The sequence below is a fragment of the Salminus brasiliensis genome, chromosome 1 (genome assembly GCF_030463535.1).
Source record: "Salminus brasiliensis chromosome 1, fSalBra1.hap2, whole genome shotgun sequence".
NCBI classification, from domain to species: domain Eukaryota; kingdom Metazoa; phylum Chordata; class Actinopteri; order Characiformes; family Bryconidae; genus Salminus; species Salminus brasiliensis.
This window is the reverse complement of record NC_132878.1, coordinates 91,472,950-91,498,365: the sequence shown is the minus strand read 5'-3', so window position 1 is coordinate 91,498,365 and position 25,416 is coordinate 91,472,950. Positions and strand designations below refer to the sequence as shown.

At 41.0% G+C, this 25,416-nt stretch overlaps 2 protein-coding genes across 3 annotated transcripts; both read right to left on the bottom strand.

Annotated features, from left to right (window-relative positions):
• Positions 1 to 3,694: 3,694 nt before the first annotated feature.
• Positions 3,695 to 13,322, bottom strand: rab25b (RAB25, member RAS oncogene family b). Of its 2 annotated transcripts, XM_072692406.1 has the most exons (6): positions 13,272 to 13,322; positions 13,024 to 13,183; positions 8,932 to 9,127; positions 7,293 to 7,486; positions 6,732 to 6,812; positions 3,695 to 5,313 (listed from the first exon to the last, which is right to left on the bottom strand). In XM_072692406.1, exons 2-6 carry the CDS (start codon positions 13,058 to 13,060, stop codon positions 5,186 to 5,188), a joined length of 636 nt encoding a protein of 211 aa, XP_072548507.1. In that variant the 5' UTR covers positions 13,061 to 13,183; positions 13,272 to 13,322; the 3' UTR covers positions 3,695 to 5,185. The 2 variants fall into 2 exon arrangements, with proteins under 2 accessions (XP_072548507.1, XP_072548506.1); XM_072692405.1 differs by lacking the exon at positions 13,272 to 13,322 and having other exon boundaries at positions 13,024 to 13,255.
• A 3,978-nt stretch (positions 13,323 to 17,300) lies between these two features.
• Positions 17,301 to 23,282, bottom strand: lamtor2 (late endosomal/lysosomal adaptor, MAPK and MTOR activator 2). Its single transcript, XM_072692409.1, has 4 exons — positions 23,103 to 23,282; positions 21,302 to 21,464; positions 19,217 to 19,306; positions 17,301 to 17,676 (listed from the first exon to the last, which is right to left on the bottom strand). Exons 1-4 carry the CDS (start codon positions 23,168 to 23,170, stop codon positions 17,620 to 17,622), a joined length of 378 nt encoding a protein of 125 aa, XP_072548510.1. The 5' UTR covers positions 23,171 to 23,282; the 3' UTR covers positions 17,301 to 17,619.
• Between the last annotated feature and the right edge of the window lie 2,134 nt (positions 23,283 to 25,416).

Sequence of the window (25,416 nt, the reverse complement as noted above, 5' to 3'; positions counted from 1 at the left end):
TTTAAAAATATATATATATTATATTATTTCTATTATACACATTTTGGAATACAACAGATGACCTCTAAACTGCAACAATAATAATAATAATAATAATAATAATAACATGGTTATTATTATTCGTAGTATTGATATAATAATTATTATTATTTTTATTTGTATTATTAATAAGAATCCCACTGCTAAATCCACCAGCAGCAACCTAATTTAAATAAGATATGTTCAGTAATATATGCTTATATATAATTATTTCTATTATACACATTTTGGAATACAACAGATGACCTCTAAACTGCAATAATAATAATAATAATAATAATAATAATAATAATATGGTTATTATTATTCGTAGTATTGATATAATAATAATAATTATTTGTATTATTAATAAGAATCCCACTGCTAAATCCACCAGCAGCAACCTAATTTAATATAAGATATGTTCAGTAATATATGCTTATATATAATTATTTCTATTATACACATTTTAGAATATAATTGATTACCTCAATTATAGAAAAAGAAGATGAAGAATCATCATCATCCCTCTGCTAAATCCAGCAGGAGCACCCTAACTTAATGTAGCATTGATTGAGAGGTTTGGAGAGGACTAGGAATTGGACTGTGTTTTATATTTGTGTGTTTTATATATATAATTTTTTATTTTATTAGTTTTTATTTCTGTTTATAGATTTTACAATTCAACACATGACCTCTAAACCTCAATTAATATTATTATTAATAATTATTATTCATTAAATGATGATAATAATAACAATAATAATAATTATTAATAATAATAATAATTTTTATTATTAGTAGTAGTAGTAGTAGTATAATTGTCATCATTTTAATTAATAATTATTAATAATAATAGTAATAATACAAACTTCTAAATAATATGGAATTGTGCAGTGGCAAACCTGTTGGAAAAGCATATATATATATATATATATATATATAGTGAACAGTCAGTCCTTAAAGTTGATGTGTTAAAAGGATCTTAGCTACTTTGACGAGAAACAAACTGTGATGGCTGGACGACTGGTCAGAGAATTTATGTATGCAGAGCTCAGTACCTACCAAAAGTGCTCCCAGAAAGGACACCCTGTCAACCGGACAAATTACATACATACATCAGAATCAGAATCGGACTTTATTGGCCAAGTATGCTTACACATACAAGGAATTTGTTTTTGGTTACAGTAGCTCACAGTGCACGATAACTGACATTACAGAAGTAACAAACACACCCATCCTACACACACACACACACACACACACACACACACACAGTGACATACACGCACAGACACACCTGTAAACCTAACATGTGCAGAGCTTAATATTTAAGGTAAAGTGCTAAGTGCAGTAACAGTGCAGACTGGATTAAATAGATATAAATATGGAGAACAGAGGAGTCACTGGTTGAGACGGTAGTACAGATTGTTCTGAGACACTATCAGATAAATAAAAGTGCAGTACAGAGAAAGGAGAGAGAGAGAACATCTGGATAGGATGTATGTGTGTAGTAGACTGTATTCAGAATGTAGTGTTGTAATGTTCAGCTGTTCATGAGTGTGATGGCGTGTGGGAAGAAGCTTCTCTGTAGTCTGGAGGTCTTGATCCTCAACTGGCTGAAACGCCGACCTGAGGGAATATATGTGTGTGTGTGTGTGTGTGTGTGATACAATGCTGTGCAAACATTCAACAGATCACCTGATCTCCAAAAGACATGACTTCATAATAATGAAACTTTTCAACATAATTTCCTGTATTACTTTTGTTTTGTGTAATTTTAGACAACCATGCTGTATGTTTGGACACCAAAGCACTGTTAGTATTGCTGTTAGTGCTCTGGCTTCTTCACAGTCATTTTTGGGAATAAATCAGGTGATACATATTGTCAAAGCTCAAATAAAGTCAAATACTCAGACTCCTCAAACCTAGTACTAACAATTTGCAGCCATGGGCTCCTCTAAGCAGCTGCCTTGCACTCATTAAAATAACTGACACCCACAAAGCAGAAGAAGCCTATAAGTAGATTGTAAGCAGAGTGTTTTCAGGTCTGTAATGCAATTCAGCCGTTTCACTGCAATAAAGCTTCTGGAAGATTCAGCAGACTCTGGAGTGGTGGTGCCCTGTTCTACTGTGCAGCAACATCTGCACAACTACAACCTTCACTGAAGAGTTTTCAGAACAATCCCGTTCGGATGACGTCACCACAAAATCCAGCATCGATATACTGCATGTATACATGTACACTATATTGCCAAATAAAGAAGCATGATTCGTCCACATCTGACGCTTTGCATTGGGCTCGGTGATGTAAGGCTTGGATGCAGCTGCTCAGCCGTGGAAACCCATTCCATGAAGCTCTCTATGCACTGCTCTACAGCTAATCTGAAGGCCACAGTGATGGAGCATTCAGTAGATCATCAAGAGACTTTCACTGGAGACGTCTACTGAATTCAGCTGTTCTTCACTTTAGGTGGAGAGTCCAGGTTCAGATCTGTAGATGTTCACCTGAGAGACCACTGATCATCTATAACAGGTCTAATACTGACCATCTCAACCAGCTGCTAAAGATCTGCTCTAGAGTCCAGTGCATGGGTTTGGATGCAGATGCTCGGCCATGGAAACCCATTCGATGAAGCTCTCTACACTCTCTGTTCTCCAGCTAATCTGAAGGCTACATGACGTTTGGAGCTCTGTAGCAATTGAGCAATTGGGACCTCTGCCCACAATGCGCCTCAGCATCTGTCATTTTACGTGGCCGTACACTTCCACTTCCAACCGCTTCCACTGTGTTATTACCACTGTCAGCTGACTGTGGAATATTTAGTAGTGAGGAAATTTTACGACTGGACTGGCCGCACAGCTGGCATCCTATCACAATACCACGCAGGAATTCACTGAGCTCCTGAGAGCAAGACCCCATTGTTACACAAATGTTTGTAGAGGCAGTCAGCCTCGGTGCCTAGGTGCTTGGTTTTGGGATTGATTGAAACACCTGAACTCAATGATTTAAGGTAAAGGTAAAGGTGAAAGTGCACGTATTTGTCACTGTACAGTGTGCACTGCACAGTGAAATGTGTCCTCCGCATTTAACCCATCTGTGGTAGTGAAAACACACACACCCAGAGCGGTGGGCAGCCAACTCCAGCACCCGGGGAGCAGAGAGGGTAAAGGGCCTTGCTCAAGGGCCCAACAGTGGCAGCTTGCCAAGCCCGGGAATCGAACCCACAACCTTGTTATCGAAAAAGATTTGGATTTGGATGGGTGAGTGAATACTTTTGCCTATATAGTGTACATATATTTCTTGTTCTCTTTTGATTAACCACACACATTCATATGATCATTAAAGTTTATTTATATAGGTCTTTTTACAGCAAACATTGTCCCACAGCAGCTTTCCAGAAATCCAGATTTAGACCCCTAATTAGCGCCACCAAAGATTCAGGACAGTGTCAGGACAAACTCTGAAAGAAACACTGAGAGGAACCAAGACTCAAAGGAGAACCCATCCTCCTCCTTGCTGATAGTGTGTAGTGAGGGTACAAGTAGAAGAAGCTTTCAAGGAAATTTACATAAAGGCCTGGAACCTAAAAAGAGCCCATTATGAAGCCTAGCAGCCTACAATGCAATGTCTGTGGTAGTGAAGGTTTTTGGAGCACAATAATTCATCAATGAGTCAAATCAAAGTAAGTATTTATTACATAAAAGCTGCAATATGCCCTTGATCCCTGATAGTGTTCATCCTTTAACACCGCTATAGTGATCACACAGTAACATCTATATATCTATACAGGTGCATTTCCTAAATGATTTGCTGCAAATATTATCATGTGATTCAAATAAGCACAGACAGGAACTCAACAGTTTAGTTTAACATGAAGGAACACATGTAATCTGATCTGATTATAAGCTGATAATGAACAGTTCAGATTCAGAAATACACTTATTTCTGCATTTATACCCAACAGGACAGGCAGTAAAGCATCTGAAGAGGGAACAGGCCACCCTTTTCCCATAGCCTCTGTCCACCACATCTGTAGCATAATGGCTGATGACCATGAGCAGTGATTTCAATGCATTTATAGATTTCGATCTACAATGATATCCTATTAATAAGTCTTAATAATTCATTCACTCCTTCATTCAGCCATAACATTAGCACCACCTGCCAAATACTGAGTAGGTCCTCCTTGTACCACCACAACTAATCTGACCATGTGAATCATGGACTCCACAAGACCTCAGACGGAAGTCCTGTGGTATGTGGCCCCTAGACCTTGGCAAATTCAATCAATCAAGTCCTGTAAGTTGTGAGGTGGGGCCTTCATGAGTGTCAGTGAGCCTTAGATGCCTAGTTGTCCTTCCTTGGACCACTTTTGGTAAGCACTGAATACCACAAGACCTGATGGCCTTGGAGATGTTCTGACCCAGTCGTCTAGCCATCCCAGCTAGACGGTTCTTGACAAAATGGCTCAGACCCTCCTGCTGTTAACACATAATCACCCTCAAGGACTGACTGTTCGCTTGCTGCCTAATATGTAGATCCCACCCCTTGACAGATGAAACCGATCAATGCTTTTCGATGTCACCTGTTCTAATGGTGCTAATGTTATGGCTAATCGATGTATAGGTATGTGTTAAAAAGTGTTACAGTGAAAAGTTAATTGAGTACAATTGAGTGGGGTAGACGATGAACTGAATGTTACCTCAGTTCGTAGCGTAATTAATAAATGGGAGTTTCTGTAACAGTTCCTAAGGCTTCTGATTCCCTTTATAAAGTCACATATTTCATAAGTTTGTTCACCGAAGTCAGTGGGGTTTCTGTTATATTAAAAATACAGAGAGAAGAACTGAAATCCTTGTCTGTGGTGATCATTCGAATGATTCAGATGTCGTCAACAGAGATCAGGTTAAAATCTAGGGTTATTTAAATGGCTTTTTTAAGCATTGTGAAGCTAAAGACATCCAAAAATACTTTCTCATGACAGTCATGCAGTCGTCACATGGCATGCAGGAATACATAAGGTCACATCAGTCATCGGAAAAGTGGTTCTCGTGAATTTATGGTGATTAGAAGTGAATGGAAGAGCCCTGTGTCCGTCCATGGACGACGAAGGAGAAGTCCAACTGGTCCTCAGTCCCTCTCAGCCATCTCTTCAGACCGTTCTCACAAGTTCTTACAGCAAGCCTTCTTCTCCTCCTGAGCGTCGGTCTGCGCGGGCTGGGGACTGGACAGCGACACGGCATTGATTGACCCGCGAGTGACCTCTTTACTGCTCACTTTCTTATGGATTTCTGTAAGAGATATCAGGTTGGGTTTCTCCTCAATAGCAACAGTTGTTATTTTTAGAATTGCCAACAATTATATAGTAATAGTAATACAATAGTAGTGCAATGGAAGGAGCCCTTTGGATCTGGCCATGGTGATCTTCACCGCTCACTTCAACAAACAAGAGTAAGTATGTGTTTACTTATATTACCTCTGTCTCCCAATATTGTTTAAGTGAAGATCAAATGTCCTTCTGTTTAAACATGTTCAAAAAGACAGAGGTTTTCATAGTGTGTCCTAACGTTGGTGAGACTTTTCTTTTGGAGTGGTCCTTTATAGATGAAATTAACACTCATCAGACTCCCAGTAACGTCTCAAACATCTCAGTGATGGAGCAGCATCTGAACATTCAGTAGATCATCAAGAGACTGGAGACGTTTACTGAATTTAGCTGTTCTTCACTATAGTAGGAGAGTCCAGGTTCAGATCTGTAGATGTTCACCTGAGGGATCACTGATCATCTATAACAGGTCTAATACTGACCATCTCAACACCCTCAACCAGCTGCTAAAGACCTGTGGCTGATACCAATCTGGAACTGGAGCTTAACTGGAATAGGCTGAGGAGAAGGGGCCAGGGTTAGGATTAGGTTTTGGGTTGAGGTTAAGGTTAGGATTAGAGGCAGGATGAGGATTAGGACTTATTAGGACTTAGGTTCTGGGTTGAGGTTGAGGTTAGGGTAAAGATTAGGAACAGAATGAGGGTTAGGATTAGGTTTTGGATTTGGCTTTCTTCATGGTGGAAATGCTGAAAAGCATAGCAAATATATATACCAATCAGCCATAACATTAAAACCACAGGTGAGTTAGTGAATAACTCACTAACTGGTTCCAATGGAACCTGTCAAGAGGTGGGATCTACATATTAGGCAGCAAGTGATCAGTCAGTTCTTGAAGTTGATGCATTATAATCAGGAAAATTGGCATGCATAAGGCTAGACGACCGGGTCAGAACATCTCCAGAACATCAGCCAGGTCTTCTGAGATGTTCCCGGTATGCAGTGGTCAGTACCTACCAAAAGTGGTCCAAGGAAGGACAACCGTTGAACCGGTGACAGGGTCATGGGTGCCCAAGGCTCACTGATATTCATAATGTAGGCCCCACCTCACAACTTACATGACTTAAAGGACATGCTGCTAATGTCTTGGGGCCAGAGACCACAGGACACCTTCAGAGGTCTTGTGGAGTCCATGCCTTGATGGGTCAGAGCTGTGTTGGTGGTACTCTTAACTGTTATGGCTAATAAGTGTATATATACAAGGCACATTCCACTGTGTAATGAAGCAGTAGTACAGTAAGTGCGCAGTAATTCCAAGAGCAAGGCTACACGGAAGGAAAATACAGAGAAATCTGAGCTGAGCTATTGACAGTATACAGAACTCACCTGTAAGTACGCTGTTGAACGCGGTCTCCACGTTTGTTGACTCCAAGGCCGAAGTTTCCATGAACAGCAGTCCATTTTTTTCTAAATAGGAAAGGGACAGACCACATTTTCTCTAGGACAGATATCATTACTTCCAGCGCAGTCGCCACACACAAACGCTATCTCTCCAAAACGGCAACTTTACAGAAGATGGAAAAAACCTTCTGAACTTTCGAAGTCAAGGTAAATCCTTTTGGAGCATTTCTATTGGCCCATTCATCATGAGCTTTTGACACTAGGTACTGAACAAGGTAAAGACTAACATAAGCTGTGCAGCAATAGCAATAGATAAGCAATTAAGTAGAAGTGTCTAATAGAGTGGACAGTAAGTGGACAACACTTAAAACTCCACACCAACACACCACCACCATGTCAGTGTCACTGCAGTGATGAGAGTGACCCACCACCCAAATCCTACCTGCTCTGTGGTGGTCCTGCGAGGGCCTGACCACTGAAGAACAGGGTGAAAGGAAGCTAACAAAGCATGCACGTATGCTAACTCATGACGTTGAAGTGTAGTACCTGCAAAGTCCTTTGCATCCTCTGTTGGCACAGACCGTATAGACGCCAAGTCTGATTTGTTGCCCACAAGCATGACCACAATATGGGGGTCTGCATGGTCATAAAGCTCCTTCAGCCAGCGCTCCGCACTCTCATAGGTCAGGTGCTTTGAAATGTCATAAACTAGCAGCGCTCCGACGGCCCCCCGATAATACCTGAAGAGGAGGAACAAGAAGAAGAGGGAAGAGGGCGTGTCAAGTCCTTTAAGACTATTAAGGATTTCTGGACCAAGCAGAGATGATCATACTTGGATTCTGTCTCAAGATTGTCTAAGTGAATCTAAGTGAAAATTCTTAGGATTTTTAATGGGGGTGTAAAATACAATACAAACCTGCAGGTGACAATTTAACTGCATCAAATTTTAAATGAATTGTATAACTGAATAATTGCATAAATGATTTTAATAATATTCTAAAAAGTTCTTCTTTTTTGTCGAAGGTGTGGGTTGGTGTTGTGTTTATACTGTCTATAGTTATACAGTCTTAACTGTAAAAACTTAAACCTATCAGTAAATTTGCTGCAATAAAAGTCTAAGCACCCTGAACTGTTTATAATAAGTTAATAGACTTTACTATTAGTTGTCTGAGTAACTTAATTTTTGTACTGCTGCAAGTTTAAGCCAAGGCACCAATTTTTAGTGATGTAATATTTGTCATTTTGTTGTTATTTATTCAATAATGGCTTTTACACAATGTAATATTTTATTTATTATTTTCTTCTTATTATTATTTATTATTTTGAGTACACTGGCAACAGCAGGAACTCAATAATGGTTAAAGGACACTGTGTTGTCTGTTTTTAATTGTTTTGTCCTCTGCCTCAAGGTTTAATCAACATTCATGAAATACGAAGCATTCTAGAAATACATTTTGTAACAAGGAATAATTTTATTAGAAAAATTACTGTCTGAAATTGCTTATATTACTAAACCTGGATTCCAATGTTTATTAATGAAGATAATTCTGATTCGAACACAAAACCCAAATTTAATCATGGAATTTAAGTCAAATTGTTGCATAGATGTTCCTATTATCCCTAGGTAAGGGGGTTGTAAATTTTCAAATGTACATAGACAGCATTTGTCTGATGCTCTTATCCAGAGTGACTTACATTTGTGACTTGAACCAAGTTACACAGGTAGGAGAATGTAGAGCCTTAACCAAGGACTCTTACTGGTGTAGAGTGGTGGGCTTGTCCAGCCAGAGAATCAAACCCCAGTCTGCCATGGGAAGGGTACTGTTTTTACCCACTATGCCACACTATCTATCTATCTATCTATCTAACTGGAACTAGATATGGACTAAGCAAACACTTACATTTCCAGGTTTTAACACAAGGAAAAGTCATCTTCCAGAAAACTGCATGTCAGCAATAAGTAGATTAGATTAAAAAGGATTCTCTGACACGGCAGGTCAAGTCATAATGGGTCTATAATGGCAGATACACTACTGTATGTATTCACAGTCATTTCACCAGTTGTCAATGACCACCCAAATACAATCAGCTGGTAGCTTCAACTGGAATCAACTGGAAGACGGTCTGAATGCAACATTAGAGCCTAATAGCCCGTCTACTGTTTGTGTGCATAGGCTCTACTCACGCAGAAGTGATGGCACGATATCTCTCCAGTCCAGCTGTGTCCCATATCTGGGCTTTAATGGTCAAGCTGTTAAGCTGCACCGTTCTCGTGCTGAACTCCACGCCGATAGTCGTCCGGCTGTCGTGGTTGAATTCATTCTTGGTAAAGCGCGAGAGTAGGTTACTCTTTCCTACGCCGGATTCCCCTATCAGCACCACTGGAAAACAAAGGGAGAACCATAAGACACAATGTCATGTTCTTGCTACAGGTCCTGGCCTGTACTAGATATCTAACAACCATGATTGGCAAATAGCTAGCCCAGTTTAAATTGTCTGGGCTTATTCAGAAATTCAAAGATGGTTGGTGGCGTTATGAGTCATTTGAGCCATTACGAACACCATTAGGAACACCAGCCATCACACCCTGTAACAACTTAGGCAACTGCAGCTATGTTCAGACAAGCCAGGGGGATTTCAGTGTTTAAGGATGGAGCATGACCGTCACACCCATCTAAAGAGTCAGTGAATCATGTATAGTACTGTAGTATTTGGCCAAGTTTAAAAAAAAAAAGAGGACACTGGGGGCATACCGGCTGTGGTTAGGATGTTGTGGCTGGGGGGGCTTCAGGTAGGCCTAAACTGCTAAATCATCTCCTTTTATTTAAACTTTTGTCTTAGAATAAAATATTAAAATTTGTATACCAATGGAAGTCTCTCCAACACGGAGGAAAGGCCAGGTTCAAAGCATCAGTGTGACCATGCACGTCTGCACGGACATCTATTGCGTAATACCGCCTTCATTACAGTATCGTAATGTATGACTATAGACCGAATCGCAACCCCTGTAATGTGATATGGGCCGAATCACCAGGTTCACCAGCCAATACACAGCCCAATGAGAAATATACACACTTTAATACACAGGCTACTTTCTCCTCTAAACATTTTGCCCACCAGCTACTTTTTAAGCCAATTTTCACCCAATTTTCACCCACCTAATTTTCCCCCCATCGCACGCCATGCCCCTGACACCAGTGAGGGTGGACTAGCACACTGCCGCTGATGCAACAACACGCCTGAAGGGAATCGCTATGATGTAGGGATAGAGCAACATCTACCCACCCTGGAGAGAGCAAGACCAATGGTCAGGCTGATCCTCTGACCATAGTGAGAGATCCTTAGTCCGCTGGACCACCCGGGGCAAGCTTATTCATGGTTTTATAACACCCCTGTTTACTGATACATTATGCCACAAATGTTCATTGGGTGTTACTGGAGCAGTGGTGGCTCAGCAGTTAGAGCTCAGGGCTATTGATGACAGGGTTGTGGGCTCGATATCTGGGCTGGTGTGTGCTCACTGCCCCTAGTTCACTAGAATGTGTGTGTGTGTGTGTGTATTCATTACCACAGATGGGTAAAATGCAGAGGACACATTTGGCTGTAGATAGTACAGTGACAGATATGTGCACCTTTACCTGGTACGTTTACACACATTGTCTGTCAATCTCCTCTAATCAAACCATTTTGGGGTTTTATAATACTCATGTTATCTTTTTTTGCTGGATTAGGACTTTTCATCCTATTTCTCCGTCTTAATCTGCTCTTAATATGAATATCCGGGAGAAAAAAGGATTAATGGCTGCTAGTACGGCAGCCAAATCTTAAAATTCAGGATTGAGCAAGGTGTACTTTTAAAATCTGTGTTTATGCATAATTTTTTTGGATGTTTTTATACTACTAGAATACATCCCACCAGGGCAGCCACTGTTCGACAGTGGTCCAATGCTATTGACTTTGTAAGAGATCTGTGTAATCAAACATGAAACTGTGTGTAGTGCAAAACTGCATCTCATTTAATGCCCCTCCCCCCTTTTTTTTATTTTAACATTATATACTATACTATCTTTATTCTAGCTATATAGCTTATTTTGGATGTCCTATTGAATGTCCCATGTTTTCTTTATCATTATTATTTTCATTTATTATTATTTATTTATTTATCATTTATTATTTTATTTATTTTCTCAACCTCAGTGTGGTGTGTCAATGTGTTTGTTTATTCTCCCTCTTATTTTTGAAAAACAGTAAGAATATATTGACCAAAAAATAAAATAATAAAATAACACAGGCTCCTAAACCGTGCCATGTTGGAGTCCTTGAGTCGGATGGAAACTTAACCTTGTTTCATATTAACCAAAACTGAAAGAACAAAAGCTCCAGTAGACCATTCACCTGCGCTGCTTTTCCAATCAAGGAAATCACTGTAAAACCTTATTCTGGGCTTCGCAAAGTAAGACTGAGAGAAAAACACACACTTCCCCTCCCTTGTACGGTCACCTGGCTTGTGCAAACAGCACCCTGGTTGCTATGGCAAATCAGATCTGCGACCTTGAAGCTTTGTGTTTATATGTTGGGTGAGAAACGAATCCTCCGCTGGGTGAAAATATCCCACACTGGCTTTGAACCACACGGCACATTATGTCCGTTTGTCTTGCATTCGGGTTGTAGGAACTGTGGAAGTGCTCAAATGGCAAAATCGCCTTATTGAACAACAGCACGCTTCTTCCTTGAGGCTGTTCACCTGCATCTTTCTGCTATTCTTTCCAATCACTGAAATCATGCAGAAGTCACCAGCCAGTACAGTCACCAAATATCCTCATGTGACCAGAGTCAACAGTCACTGCTCTGCATACTTACGCCGGCATGTCATAAAGTACACGAACCATTTCCTCTTCAAATGCGCTGAAAACTGACTGACGGGGTGGCATGACACACTGACACACAGCCGTCAACTGAGTGGACATCAGATGGACAGATATCTGCCGGCCTAACAGTACTATTTAACTACACACAGTTTGTAGCGATTACATTTCACGATACACAATATGTCCAAATATTTGTGGACACCCTTTCTAATGAATGCATTCAGCTACTTTAAGCATCACCTATTGCTGACAACGCAGATGTGCAAACACATACAGCTTATCTAGTCCCCCTAATAGAATAAATAGGACTTATCTGTGGAACAGATAAACATGAGCCTATTGGCACCGTGCTGCCTAATGCCAGGCGTGGGCTATAGAGGGGTATGAAGCCCCCCAGCATTGAGCTGTGGAGCAGTGGAGGAACTGTGTTCTCTAGAATGATGAATGGTGCTCCATCCAATACTTTCAGGATGAGTTGAGGAGTAGGGGATGATATAGGGTGGTGATCATCCAACATCCTGACCCCACAAAAGCTCTTGTCGCTGAGTGCAATCAAATCCTCACAGCAATGCTCCTTCAAAATCTAGTAGAAAGCCTGGGATGTACCCTCACATTAGCAACCAAGCACGGTACCACCCCAGTGGAGTCTGGTCCCTTTTTTTCTGACAGTGTCTGTTGTGTCTTGTTCTTAGAGGCTGTGCTGGTTCAACCACTCCTTATAGCTTTAGGGTGAGTGGGCGGGCTAAACGGCTGCAAATGGGTTAGGCCATTAAATAGTAAATTAAATTACACATAGATATGTACAGTATATATAATGTATCATAGAATAATCTATTATTTTAACTGGTTTGAATGTATGGAAGAAACAAAACAAGGTCCTCTACCAGTGGGCTCTACATTATTTATAAGCTTTGGCACATAGGTAAGTTCTGCAGAGTACACCATGGCCATCAAAACAACTCATACAATTTAATTGCATTTTGAGAACATTTTGATATCAGACATGACATGACATGACTTGACAGCCAATGTGACATTGGTTTGGTTGGCAACAGCATGCAGTATTTATAGTATCCCCTGTTCTTGGGAAAGAAATGACTGGAAAACGGGGATTTTAAAGGCTGGAGGAAATTGACTGGCCTTGTGGCTGTCAATACGCTCTTACCTCTACTTATCCACTCTTATTTACATTGGGGTTCAAACCGTGGTTCAAGCAGTAGGTGATATTCAGGTGAAAAGTTACACCTATTCAAAAGAATCTCACTAAAACAGGCTTAGAGGTTCCTGTAAGCTCTACCTTACAGCACTTTAAATACAGCCTTGACTTCCCACCACAAAAAACACCACAGTGTCCTTCCTTATTTAGCAGCAAGACAGAATGTCAGAAGTGGTTAAAAAAAAAGACGCACCTTTAAAGACAAAGTTGTAGGCCTCATCTGACCCCATTTCTCACATGAGTTCCTCTTTCTCAAAATCTGGATAAGAGCATGAGTCAAGATCCCAGCGTGTGCGGACGGGGAAAAGGGAAAAGCAGGGATAACAAACCGCTCCCACCGGTCCAACCGTCAGCTGTGAAGGAAGGAAGGAACACAAAGCAGACTCAGTTATGTCTGGTGCTCTCAGTCCCACCTCAGTGCGCGTTTGGTGGAAAGTTTACCTGCTGCTACGAGGAACTAGCTGTAGTGTTTGGCTAGGCATTTCCGCTGACAAGTGGACTGGGGGATGGAGGTGGGGTGGAGTTGGGTGGGGCTGAGGTGTGTGGTTGTGTGTGTGTGTGTGTGTGTGTGAGACTCGAAAGCAGGTTGAACAAGTAGGGCAAGCACAGGTGCAGTCACACGAAACGGACTCCTATATGCTGCACCTGCTCGGCCAATAAAGACACGGGCTGAGGCCGGCTCCTCCCAGTTTTGAGGCCGAGCCAATCCCTCAGTCCTCTGTCCCAAGCAGGAAGGCATTGGCCTATGCTCCAAGGAGCCTCTCCCGGAGCAAACAGTTCAAATGACATCTGTTGCTATGTGGAAGTTTCCTTTGCAAATGGCTTAGTTGAGCTACTTAAAGGGCCCATCTCCTGCATTTTGCTTGTATCTATATCTGGATTTATTGTTTTTTATATATCATATATTGTAATTGAGTAATTTATTGTATATGACCATTTTCCAACCCTTCTTTACAGTGTCTTCATTAATTAAACAAGCTGTTTTTGTTACTCTGCCTCTAAGGTTTAGGTACCTTTGGCCAAATGACAGTTTGTGGGTTTCTTTCGCTAATAAAACTTAAACACAACATATTACTGTCCTTCATAACTTCAAAAATAAAGCTATCATCAGTGTGGCCTATGCAAAGGTTTGGGCATCCTAAGCAAGGCTCAGGTTGCAAAGGATCAGACATGTCACAGGCCCCGTTAACATGCGTCTCAGGTGATTGGATCCCAAATGATGGCCAAAACTGCTGTTCACACCTGGCATTTTAAATGCTTCTCCAGTGACCACTTTGATTGGATTTCCCCATAACTTCTGCTAGAGAAAGGGCATGGTGAACAATAATAGACCAATATAATAATAATAGCTAGATAGCCAGGCAGCCAGCCAGCTAGATTAATTAAAGAAATGAAGAAGTTAATGAAAGAAAAACCCACAATGGTCACAGAAATAACTTGAATCTGACAAAAGTAATAATAAATAAAATTATGAAAATTAACCAAAAGTCAGACATTGCTTTTCAACCATGATGGTACCCTTAACTTAATATCTTGTTGCACAACCTTTTAAGGCAATCACTGCAATCAAACGATTCCTGTAACTGTCAATGAGACTTCTGTACCTCTCAGCAGGTATTTTGGCCAAGTCCTTAATGAAGAAACTGCTCCAGTTGTCTCAGGTTTAAAGGGTGCCTTTTCCAGACAACATGTTTCAGCTCCTTCCAAAGATGCTCAATAGGATTTAGGTCAGGGCTCAGAGAAGGCCACTTCAGAATAGTTCAATGTTAGCCATTCTTGGGTGCGTATTTTGGGTCATTATCCTGTTGCAGGACCCATGACCTGTGACTGAGACCAAGCTACCTTCCACAGGGCAGCACATTTCTCTCTAGAATCCCTTGATAGTCTTGAGATTTCATTGTACCCTGCACAGATTCAAGACACCCTGTGCCAGATGCAGCAAAGCAGCCCCATAACATAACAGAGCCTCCTCCATGTTTCACAGTAGGGACAGTGTTCTTTTCTTGATATGCTTAATTTTTCCATATGTGAACAGAGCTGATGTGCCTTGGCAAGTTCAATTTATGTCTCATCTGTCCATAAGACATTCTCCCAGAAGCTTTTAGGCTTGTCAACATGTAGTTTGGCAAATTCCAGTCTGGCTTTTGAATGATTTGTTTTTAACAATGGTGTCCTCCTTGGTCGTCTCCCATGAAGTCCACTTTGGCTCAAACAACGACGGATGGTGCGATCTGATGTTCCTTGAGCTTGAGGTTTATCTTTAATCTCTTTAGAAGTTTTTCTGGGCTCTTTTGTTACCATTCGTATTATCCATCTCTTTGATATGTCATGAATTTTCCTCCTGTGCCCAGGTCCAGGGAGGTTGAATACAGTCCCATGGATCTTAAATTTCTGAATAATATGTGTAACTGTAGTCACAGGAACATCAAGCTGCTTGGAGATGGTCTTTTAAACTTTACCTTTAACATGATTGTCTATAATTATCTCCTGAGACAATTCTATCATTCGCTTCCTCTGGTCCATGTTGAGTGTGGTACACATCATGTCACCAAACAGCACAGTGACTACCTGTAGCCCTATATATAGGCCCACTGACTGATTACAAGATTGTAGACACCTGTAATGCTAATTATTGGACACACCTTGATTTAACATGTCCCTTTGGTCACATTATGTTCAGAGGTACCATCATTTCTGTCCAGGCCGGTTTAATGAGTTTTTTTTTTTTTAATAATTCTGTTGAAGCATGGTTCAAAATCAATGTCGGATTTTCATTTGTTCATTTTCATAAAATTTTTATTTATTATTACTTTTGTCAGATTTAAGTTCTTTCTGTGACCATTGTGGGGTTTTTCTTTCCTTAACCCAGGGGTACCAACAATTTTGTCTATGTGTGTAGATGGAAAGACAGATAGATATATAGATACTTAATTGATTCAGAAGAAAATGTAACAATTTAATAATTTAATAATAAAAATTATTATTATTATTATAATACCAGTCATGATTATCACCTTTATCCATTAGTTAGTGTGTTATTGTAGCATGTTCAGCTAACTGTTCAGGACGGTGGGCGGTGTGGTCTTGTGGTTATTGCGTATTTTCCAGCTGGGCCAGCGACACGGTCAATGCAGACAGGGCTTTGCTGTCTGGGATTTATGTCTGTCTTTAGCTTCTCCATAGGTTGAACCCTGTAGCTGCTCTGTACACTGTGTGAATAATTCTGGATGGATGGACCTATAGAAATGCTCTAAATGACTTGGAATCGACTCTTATTCTACACTGACTTCCATTCAAAGTTGAGAACATTTTGTGCCTTCTCCTGTAAAGTCTCACAATTTTGGAGATACATGTTTACTTTATTGAACAGTTATAAGCACCACAGTCCTGTATATGTTCAAGTGTCATATTTTGAGGCTAAAATCCTGCTTTTCTACCTTTTAAACTGCAATAATGTAAACATTACTATGACATATATACAGATACAGATGAGATACGTTGGTTGTGTCAGTGGTGTTACCACATAGAAAAACACTGATGACATCACTTCATTTTCTTTGATGGATTTCATGGAGATCTATGAAGAAAGACACAAAGGTAAGTCCAAAAGGTCTCTTCTCCAATTATAAGAAACGGTCTCGTAATTTCACATGAGGCCATATTGAAATGTGCATATTTGACGAAAACTGCCACTGCTGTTACCATTACTGTGTTATCTTCCTAGCCTTTACTGACTATCTTTAGTTGTTGGGTGTGTAAATATGTCACTTTGGTTGGGGTGAAAAATGCTCAGATGCAGTTTTACAAGCTCATTTACCACCCTGTTATCACCCTGCAAAAATTGAGCTTTACTCTGATTAGCTGGTTTATGTCACCACAGCTGCGTCGCATAGCTTAGCCTAGCCTTTAACACCGAAGCAAGACCTTTTTACAGTTATTCTGGAGTCTTACCAGATAGTATTGCAGTCCTCTCAGCACAGTGTGCAGATTGCCAGCTGAAGAGATTGGCGTACACTCTGGTAGGGTTCGTTTTCAACCTCACTCCAGGCTAGCACCCACTCACTTGCTCCAGTCGACCCTTCCCGGAGCAGTGCTTCCTCTGGTCAGCCTATTTCATTTAGCCTTTTTAGCCTTGCTTCCACATTCTCCCGTAGTAGCCGTTGCATTTAGCTTTAAAAGGCTTTTGTAAATTCTGAGGGGGTGTAACAGTGATGTAATAGTTTTAAGGTTTTGGATTTGGCCTGTTTTACAGCTCTGTTTTGGTTCTGCTGGATTTTCGCTTAAAGGAGAAACAACAGAGTTTGACGCTCGCTGTGTCACTTCCATGTCTCAAATTCTTCTTATTCAACTATGCTAAGATGTATACTGTCCTCCATTCTAGGACAACCTTAAAGATCAGAAGTCTTTGAGGGACATGGGCAACTATAATAAATATTACTAGAATGAAAAACAGTAAGACAGTAATATACAAAAAAAAAAAAGGTTTTATTTTTTTTCACCAAATATTGGCGTATTTAAGTTAATGGGTTGTTATTTGTACCCAAACAAGGGTACAGAGAAACATCAGGGTTAATATGAAAGGAAAGTAAGTCTGTTAACAGGCTTCTGGTTGATGAGAACTCAAGACTGTAGAGCCACATCACCAGCATGTCCAAAGACAAGCATGAAAAACTCTGCAAATAAATAAAGCCAGAGAGAAAGAGAGAATGCAGACTTCACAAAATCAAGCCAAACATTAAAAGACGCACAAGTTAATCTCAGGAGAAACGGCCATTTCAGATTCAGCCTCCTATGATGCTGCCACTTGAGTTAATGGCTCCTGAAGGTACTCCACCAGGGCCTCCGCCTGAAAGACACAAAAAGAAACATTTCAGCTTAAACTACATTCATTGCCGCCTGCTTTTCCGAAGAACATTTGTCATTATGAAAACGGTCCCGAAATAATTTTCCCTTTCTTTATATAGAGATTGACCAAGAATATGGTCACTATTCGTTTAAAACCTACCACATACTCTCATATACTAGGAACTGAGCTGCAGAAGCCAATGTTCAATTGTTTTTGATGAAAAATGTAAATCCCACTTGCTTCAATTACCACAATCATGTCTTAAAGCAGCATTATGTAGAATTTTTATCTTAAAATAACCCTTTCAAAGTCATGTTGATGCTCCACTGACCTGTAATAGGGAGAAGAGTGCTGCTATCGTTGCTACTCCCGGCTCAGCATGCTAGAAACAGCACTATGTGGGCAGGTAAACACTCACGAGAACTGTGTAATTCTGCGTAACCGGAGTCATATCAGTGTAAAATACTGTAATATTACTCAGCCGCCTCAGTCCGCATGCTTCCCTCAGTTTCAGTGACGGCTCGGTATCAATCCGCTTGTAAAACGCATGTGTAAAACGGGTCCTTCAGTGGTGGCTCAAAGTGTAAATTCCACTTCCAGACTGGATAAAAAAAAAATATGCCAATTTTCGCATAATGCTGCTTTAAGGCTCCTGCTCAAGGGCCCAATTGGAGCAAGTTAGTAAAACCTGTGTTTCGAGCCACAACCCTATGATCAATATCTCAGCGCTCTCTAGCGCAACCACAGCCTGTGTGGTATTAACTACATAAGAAGACACCACACAGTCTCAGAAACCACATTTGCAAGTCAATCGGTCATGGTTTGAAGCAAGTGTCTGATGCAGTTTGCACTATGCTAAATAGTGTTGTATATGTTTCTAGTATCTGAAGTAAAAGAAAAGAAAAGTTCTGGCACCAAACAGGTATTGGCTGATCATCTACATTTAAAGAAAAGGAACATTAGATTTTTATTGTATTGTTTATTGTACTGTTTTTATTGTACAGTACTGTCAATACAATTGGACTTCCTGGAGCAGATAAACATGATTCTTTTGACACCATGCTGCCTAATGCCATGCGTGGGCTAGATGAGTTTAAAGCCTCCCAGAATTGAGCTGTGAAGCAGTGGAACTGTGTTATCTAGAATGATGTTTAGTGCTCCCTCCAATACATTTGGGATGAGTTGAGATAGTGATCATCCAACATCCTGATGCAATGCAATCAAATCCTCACAGCAATACCACAAATTCTAGTAGAAAGCCTTCTCCCTTGGACAGTAGAGACAGTTACTCCATCAAAAGCAGAATAAACTCTTATTTCATACCCTTGAGTTTGAAAGAAACTATTAATAAGCAGGTGTCCCAATACTTTTGTCCATGTAGTGTATGCCATAGAAAATGAGAACAGTGCACATTTTCCTTTTGTATCAAGAGGCAAAAAGTTGTAGTTGATTTGAACGTCCTGCGGTGTGACTACTGGACGTATCGTGATGACGATGCGGAAACGACGTATTGTGCATATCTAGAAAACACACACCCTACCTTTGCTTTCAGCATTCCGAAGCCCACCGTCTCCTTGGCATACATGCACAGCAATAGGTTTGCAACCCGGGTAATTGCCACTCTGCCTTCCTGTAATCACAAGAATATTGGCACCGTTGGCAAAAACAACAAAGGCTGTTTTGGTCTAAATGACCTAATTAACATTTTATTGATCAATACCTCAATATTGCATTACCCCTCTCAAGAGTGTAGGTGTTGCCAAGTGAGCCCTGGTCTAAAAGCCTGAATCTAAACGGTGACAAAGGGGGGCTTCTCTTCCAATACTGCTCTATTTTAACACTCATAACCTAACTGCAGTATCTGGTGCAGCCCAGGGGATGGGTTCGTCTCAGGGTTTCATCCTTACTTAAGCTGAGGTTGCGTTACTCGAGTTCTTACCCAATTCCAGACACATTTCCCAATCATTCACTGTCTGAGTTGTTCAGTCTGTGGGTTTAAGAGCTTTGTTCTTCAGACTAGCTCACAAGATCTCTACTACTTTCTACTTTCTTCAGACTGAGAAATTCGTGTTCCTTTTGACTGTATTTATGTTCACCTGCATCTGTTCTAATGGGATCTGGAGCTTTACTAAGAGAAATGCTTGTACATAATCTGATAAGGTGCCTACACTGGATCTGGGTGTACTGCAGTACTGTATAACAGTCAACCCACAAAAACCTTGTTGAACTTCTTCAACAGACAATTAAACTGGCTATAGCTTTCTCCTAGTCATGAGCACATGTTTGTAAGACTGGTATACTCAGCACTTGGTTAGAAGGTAAAGAGTAAAACCACCCTCACTGTCAGCAGGTTTCCTGCCCTCTCTGCACCTTTGTAAAATGCATGTTAGGAGGTCGATAACAGGTGTGCCACTGTCAATTGAGGGGAACTTACAGACTCAGCAGAACTGAACTTTCAACCTTTTGAGGGCGCACTAGACAGGTTAGGCATAGTAAAAATGTAATTTAGCAGCATCAAATTATTTGGACAAATTAAACATTTGTTTAAACCAAATGGTACCAGGAACATGTGTGTGAAAATGTCTCTAGGTAAAAATACATATGTAGTGAGCTGATTATGCTCCATCAGCAGCCAGAGCAAGAGAGAGCATGAGGGCGCGTTGGTTGGCCAGTGACGCAGATGGCTGGTTGTGCATGTGTCAGAGGAGGCATGCATCAGTCCTCTCCCTCTCAGCGTTGTAGGCATTAATTGAGATAGGGAGTACTATGTCTCTTCAGTCAGTGTTTCCACATTTTGAGCAGAGCTTTATTAAGTAATTACAGTTAAAAGCTACAGGCTACAGATGTAGAGGTATTGGATGATTTTTTAATTTTTTTATTAGCCAAACTATCTGATCAGCCGAAATTTCTCTAACCAAGCCTATCCTGAGGATATGCTGTAATACTGAGAAGCCAGTGTCCCGAGGCTTGGTTGGCATTACTCGGGTCTACACGTTACTGTAATTATACCCTGGATTTAGTGACCGTAGGTGTTAGCATGGACAACCTAAATATTCTTTCTCAAAGCTCAGACCACTATCTAATTTCTTATGAGTTACATCTTGGTCAAAATGTTAGTTTGATCTCCCACCATTGTCTAAAGAGCTCTATAACACTGGCAGCCCTACTATTGCAAACCCTCCAGGTTGGTATGGCGCAACAGATAACACCACTACCTGCTACTGAGCTACTGAGCTACCACACCATGTGGGAGACTGGGGTTCGAATCCCGGTCTGGGTGACTATGCTGCGCTACATCAATAAGAGTCCTTGGGCAAGACTCCTAACACTACATTGTCCCAACACTTGTAATAAAAGGTACCTTGTAAGTCGCTCTGGATAAGAGTGTCTGCTAAATGCCATGAATGTAAATGTATGGACCATGGTCTACTCTCCATCCGGCTCTGCATGGGAATTCACGGCCCTCTCAGCTGGTGCTCGAAGTTTAGCAGCATTTTATGCTGTATTCAGCCTGGAAAGGTTCATGTGGCATCCAGCCCCACCCTCAATCAGCATCGGCCCCCTAAAAGTCTGAACAGACGACCGAACTACAATCTGCAAGTATAATGAGGCAAGATGTTCTCACCATGCAGTCCATGAGAATAAACTTCAGCTTGTCCTCGTTGAAGGCTTGATGTCCGTTTTTGTCATAGGCTGCCCAGATGTTACTGGCAATAGCTGCAGTTACTCGTGCATCCGTGTCTCCATAGCCAGAATACGCCAGAAGTGAGCCTTCATTATTCAGTAATCTAACACAGGAATAACACAATAACAACAACGTGGTTCAAACAAGCATCAAAACCAATATTCCAGGACATCCACTATTCCAACAAGTTCTTGTCCAGTTAGTAGCTTAACAGTAAACAGCTATTAATGTTGATACACTATCCTATACGTTCAACCTCTGGTGTTTCATTGTGAGGTTATAGGCATTAAAAAAGAGTTTTACTGCTGCTGGGAAGTCTTTATATATTTCTATATGTTACACTAGGACCATTGTGTGAAGCCACAAAGAGCATTAGTGAAGTCAGGTACAGTGGGGGCAGCGGTTAGAGCGCCGGTGGTGGCTCAGCGGTTAGAGCGCCGGGACATCGGTAACAGATGTTATATCGGGATATCGATAACAGGGTTGTGGGTTCGATTCCCTTTACTCTCTGCCCCCCGGGCGCTGGAGTTGGCTGCCCACCGCTCTGGGTGTGTAGGTACTCACTGCCCCTAACACGTGTGTGAGTGTGTGTTCACTACCAGATGGGTTAAATGTGGAGGACACATTTCACTGTACAGTGACAAATACGTGCACCCTTACCTTCCCTTAGGTACTGCTGTCGGGTGATTAGCATTGGATCACACCACTCACACCAGCTCATCCCAAGAGTGTTGGCTGGAGCTCCAGCCCCAAACAAAATCCATGTCATCATCCGGCTCATACTACTGAACACCACCACTACTGAAGAACAGACTTAAGGTCTCAGGTTTCTGCACTTTCATTCATCCGAGTGAGGAGATGACCTCCTTTTTTACTGGAGTACACTCCCCAGACTTATTCTTATAGAGTTTCACACCTACATGTAGGCAGAAATGGATGGACACAAGTATTGGGACACCTGCTTATTAACAGTTTCTTCCAAAACCAAGGGTATTAAACAGCTCATCCTGTTTTTGTCGGAGTACCCGTCACTGCTATGAAGATTTGATTGCATTCAGCAACAAGGGTCAGCATGTTGGATGGTCACCACCTTACCTCGTCCCAGAGGCATTGGATAGAGCACCATCCATAACTCCAGAGTACACAGCTCCACATCTCAATGCTGGGGGGCTTTATAGTTACCCCTCTAGCCCACTCCTGAATTTGGGCACGGCGTCAATAGGTTAACGTTCTCTAGGTGGACTAAACAAGCTGTGTGTGTCAGCAATGGGTGCAAGTCAAAGTAGCTGAATGCAGTCATGAGAAAGGGTGTCCATAAATATTTGGACACATAGTGCATCTCTTAACAGCCACTGTTTCCCACAATTTCTCTCATCTAAAAAACATTTAGTTATGGGTCTAATACAGTGAAACATTTCATTTTATCATCACTGAAGCACATAAGCAGTGATGAGAGTCTTAAATTGGTTTATTTACTGTATAAAAACGACCTATCCTTATACTTTATAGCACTGCTAGCTAATTTACCCTATAGTTATACACACACTTCATAATCCAAACAATAAAGCTTAGACATATTTATATAGCGAATTAACTTCACTTAAAGAGGTTTCTCACAGCTTTGACACTTTCTGAATGTGGCTAGCTGGCTGGCTGGCTACATTAGCGCTGGCTAGCGAGTTAGCCAGGTAGCTAGCCATAAGATTTCAACATCTCCAGCGGAAACTCCGATCATACTCACAGTGTGCTCTGGACTCCGTTTGTGTTCGCCTGGCTGAGCACTTGCGTTAATGCTTTAGGTCTTAACATGGCGAGAAAACCAACAAATACCCCAAACTGCTCCAGAAATCTGAATTTTTAGTTAGCCTTAACCTACGCACAGATCAGCTGACTACAACTTCCTCAACGGAGGCACGAGGGGGATTGTGGGAATTGTAGTCAGACACATTAACCGCAAGCTAATAATAATAATAGTGATATTTCTCTGGCTAAATGAGCTCATATAGTTCATTCCTGCCATTGTCTCAGTTAATTAAGCATCATTAAAGGCAGATGACTTGAAACACAGACTTTTTAAAGACATGTACGTCATGTAACAGGAGATTTTACATATTAATTATGACTATATTGCTACAAAGGGACAAACGACACCCAAAAATCTGGTGGATATGGGCCCTTAAAAAGGGAACCCAAAAGAAACCCCAAAACAAATGGTTTTAGCTAATAGTCGCCTAAACTCAGGACACACACAGATCAGCTGACTAAGACTGCTACAGAGGCACGAGGGGGATTGTGGGAATTGTAGTCAGATACATTAACCACTAGATAATAATAATAATAGTGATATTTCTCTGGCTAAATGAGCTCATATAGTTCATTCCTGCCCTTCTCTGAATCAGTTAAGCAGCATTAAAGGCAGATGACTTGAAACACACACTTTTTAAAGACATGTACGTCATGTAACAGGAGATTTTACATATTAATTATGACTATTTTGCTACTAAGGGACAAACGACACTTAAAAATCTGGTGGATATGGGCCCTTGAAAAGGGAACCCAAAAGAAACCCCAAAACAAATGGTTTTAGCTAATAGTCGCCTAAACTCAGGACACACACAGATCAGCTGACTAAGACTGCTACAGAGGCACATGATGGATTGTGGGAATTGTAGTCAGATACATTAACCACTAGATAATAATAATATTAGTGATATTTCTCTGGCTAAATGAGCTCATATAGTTCATTCCTGCCCTTTTCTCAATCAGTTAAGCGGCATTAAAGGCAGATGACTTGAAACACAGACTGTTTAAAGACATGTACGTCATGTAGTAGGAGATATAGGCCCAGTCTTACTGTTGTCCTCTTTTAAAGGGCCCATATTCAACAACTCACCTGTGTTTTATTATGCTGCAGATTAACGTATCTGACTACAGATGCTACGTTTTGCTATGCAGGAAAACAAACTGCAGTTAGATGCATTAATCTGTAATGTGATAAACATCTCGACCTTACAGACGTGGGTTTTGATAGTTGCCTAACCTCAGGGTACACTCAGATCAGCTGACTAAGACCGTGACAGAGACGTGAGATGGAGTGTGGGAAGGGAGAAAGAGAGAGATATGTCATGCTATAATTTATGGATATCTTCTGGTAGATGCTAATGCTGCTTTTAACAATGCATTTTGCTGCCTTGTACGGGCACAGACCTCTATCCATCCATCCATCTAGTAGGAGAACACAGGGGAACCCAAGACAACTCTGAGAAACCTGACCATAAATCTAGATTTAGGAAAATGGAGGACTGTGTAAAGGATATAAAACTCTGGATGTCACAACTTCCTTCTTCTTAACAGTAACAAAACCGAGGTTCTCCTTTTAGGTCCAAAAGACTCTAGAAATAAACTATTAGACTTAATGTTAGACTTGGCTGATGCTTCCATTATTCCTGGTTTAGCAGCTAAAAATCTTGGTGTCATATTCGACTCAGATTTATCATTTGAGCAACATATAGCTAATATTAGTAGAACAGCCTTTATGCAGCTTAGGAACATCTCCAAACTAAGAAACTCCTTATCACTAGATTAGACGCAGAAAAGCTAGTACACGCTTTTATTACCTCAAGGCTAGATTACTGTAACACACTACTGTCAGGTTGTTCCAGCAGGAACCTCAATAAACTTCAGCTGGTGCAAAATGCTGCAGCCTGACCATATCAGGTCAATCAGCACTGCACTGGCTCCCAGTTAAATTTCTCAGGGTGCTGGCTTCTTAGTAGTTCCCAAAATTCAGAAAACCTTAGCAGGGGGAAAAGCCTTTTCTTATGAAGCCCCCCAACTCTGGAATAACCTTCCAGATAATGTTCGGGACTCAGACACAGTCTCAATCTTTAAATCTAAGCTGAAAACTTATATGTTTAGTTTAGCTTTTGGTAATGAATGTTTCTTAGATAAGGGCTGCAGGTCCAGGGGTTCGCGGACCCAGGGAATTGTAGTACGCTGAGATGCTGGAGCTGTCGTCTCGCTGCTTGCACGCGATCACTCAGGTTTGTGGACGG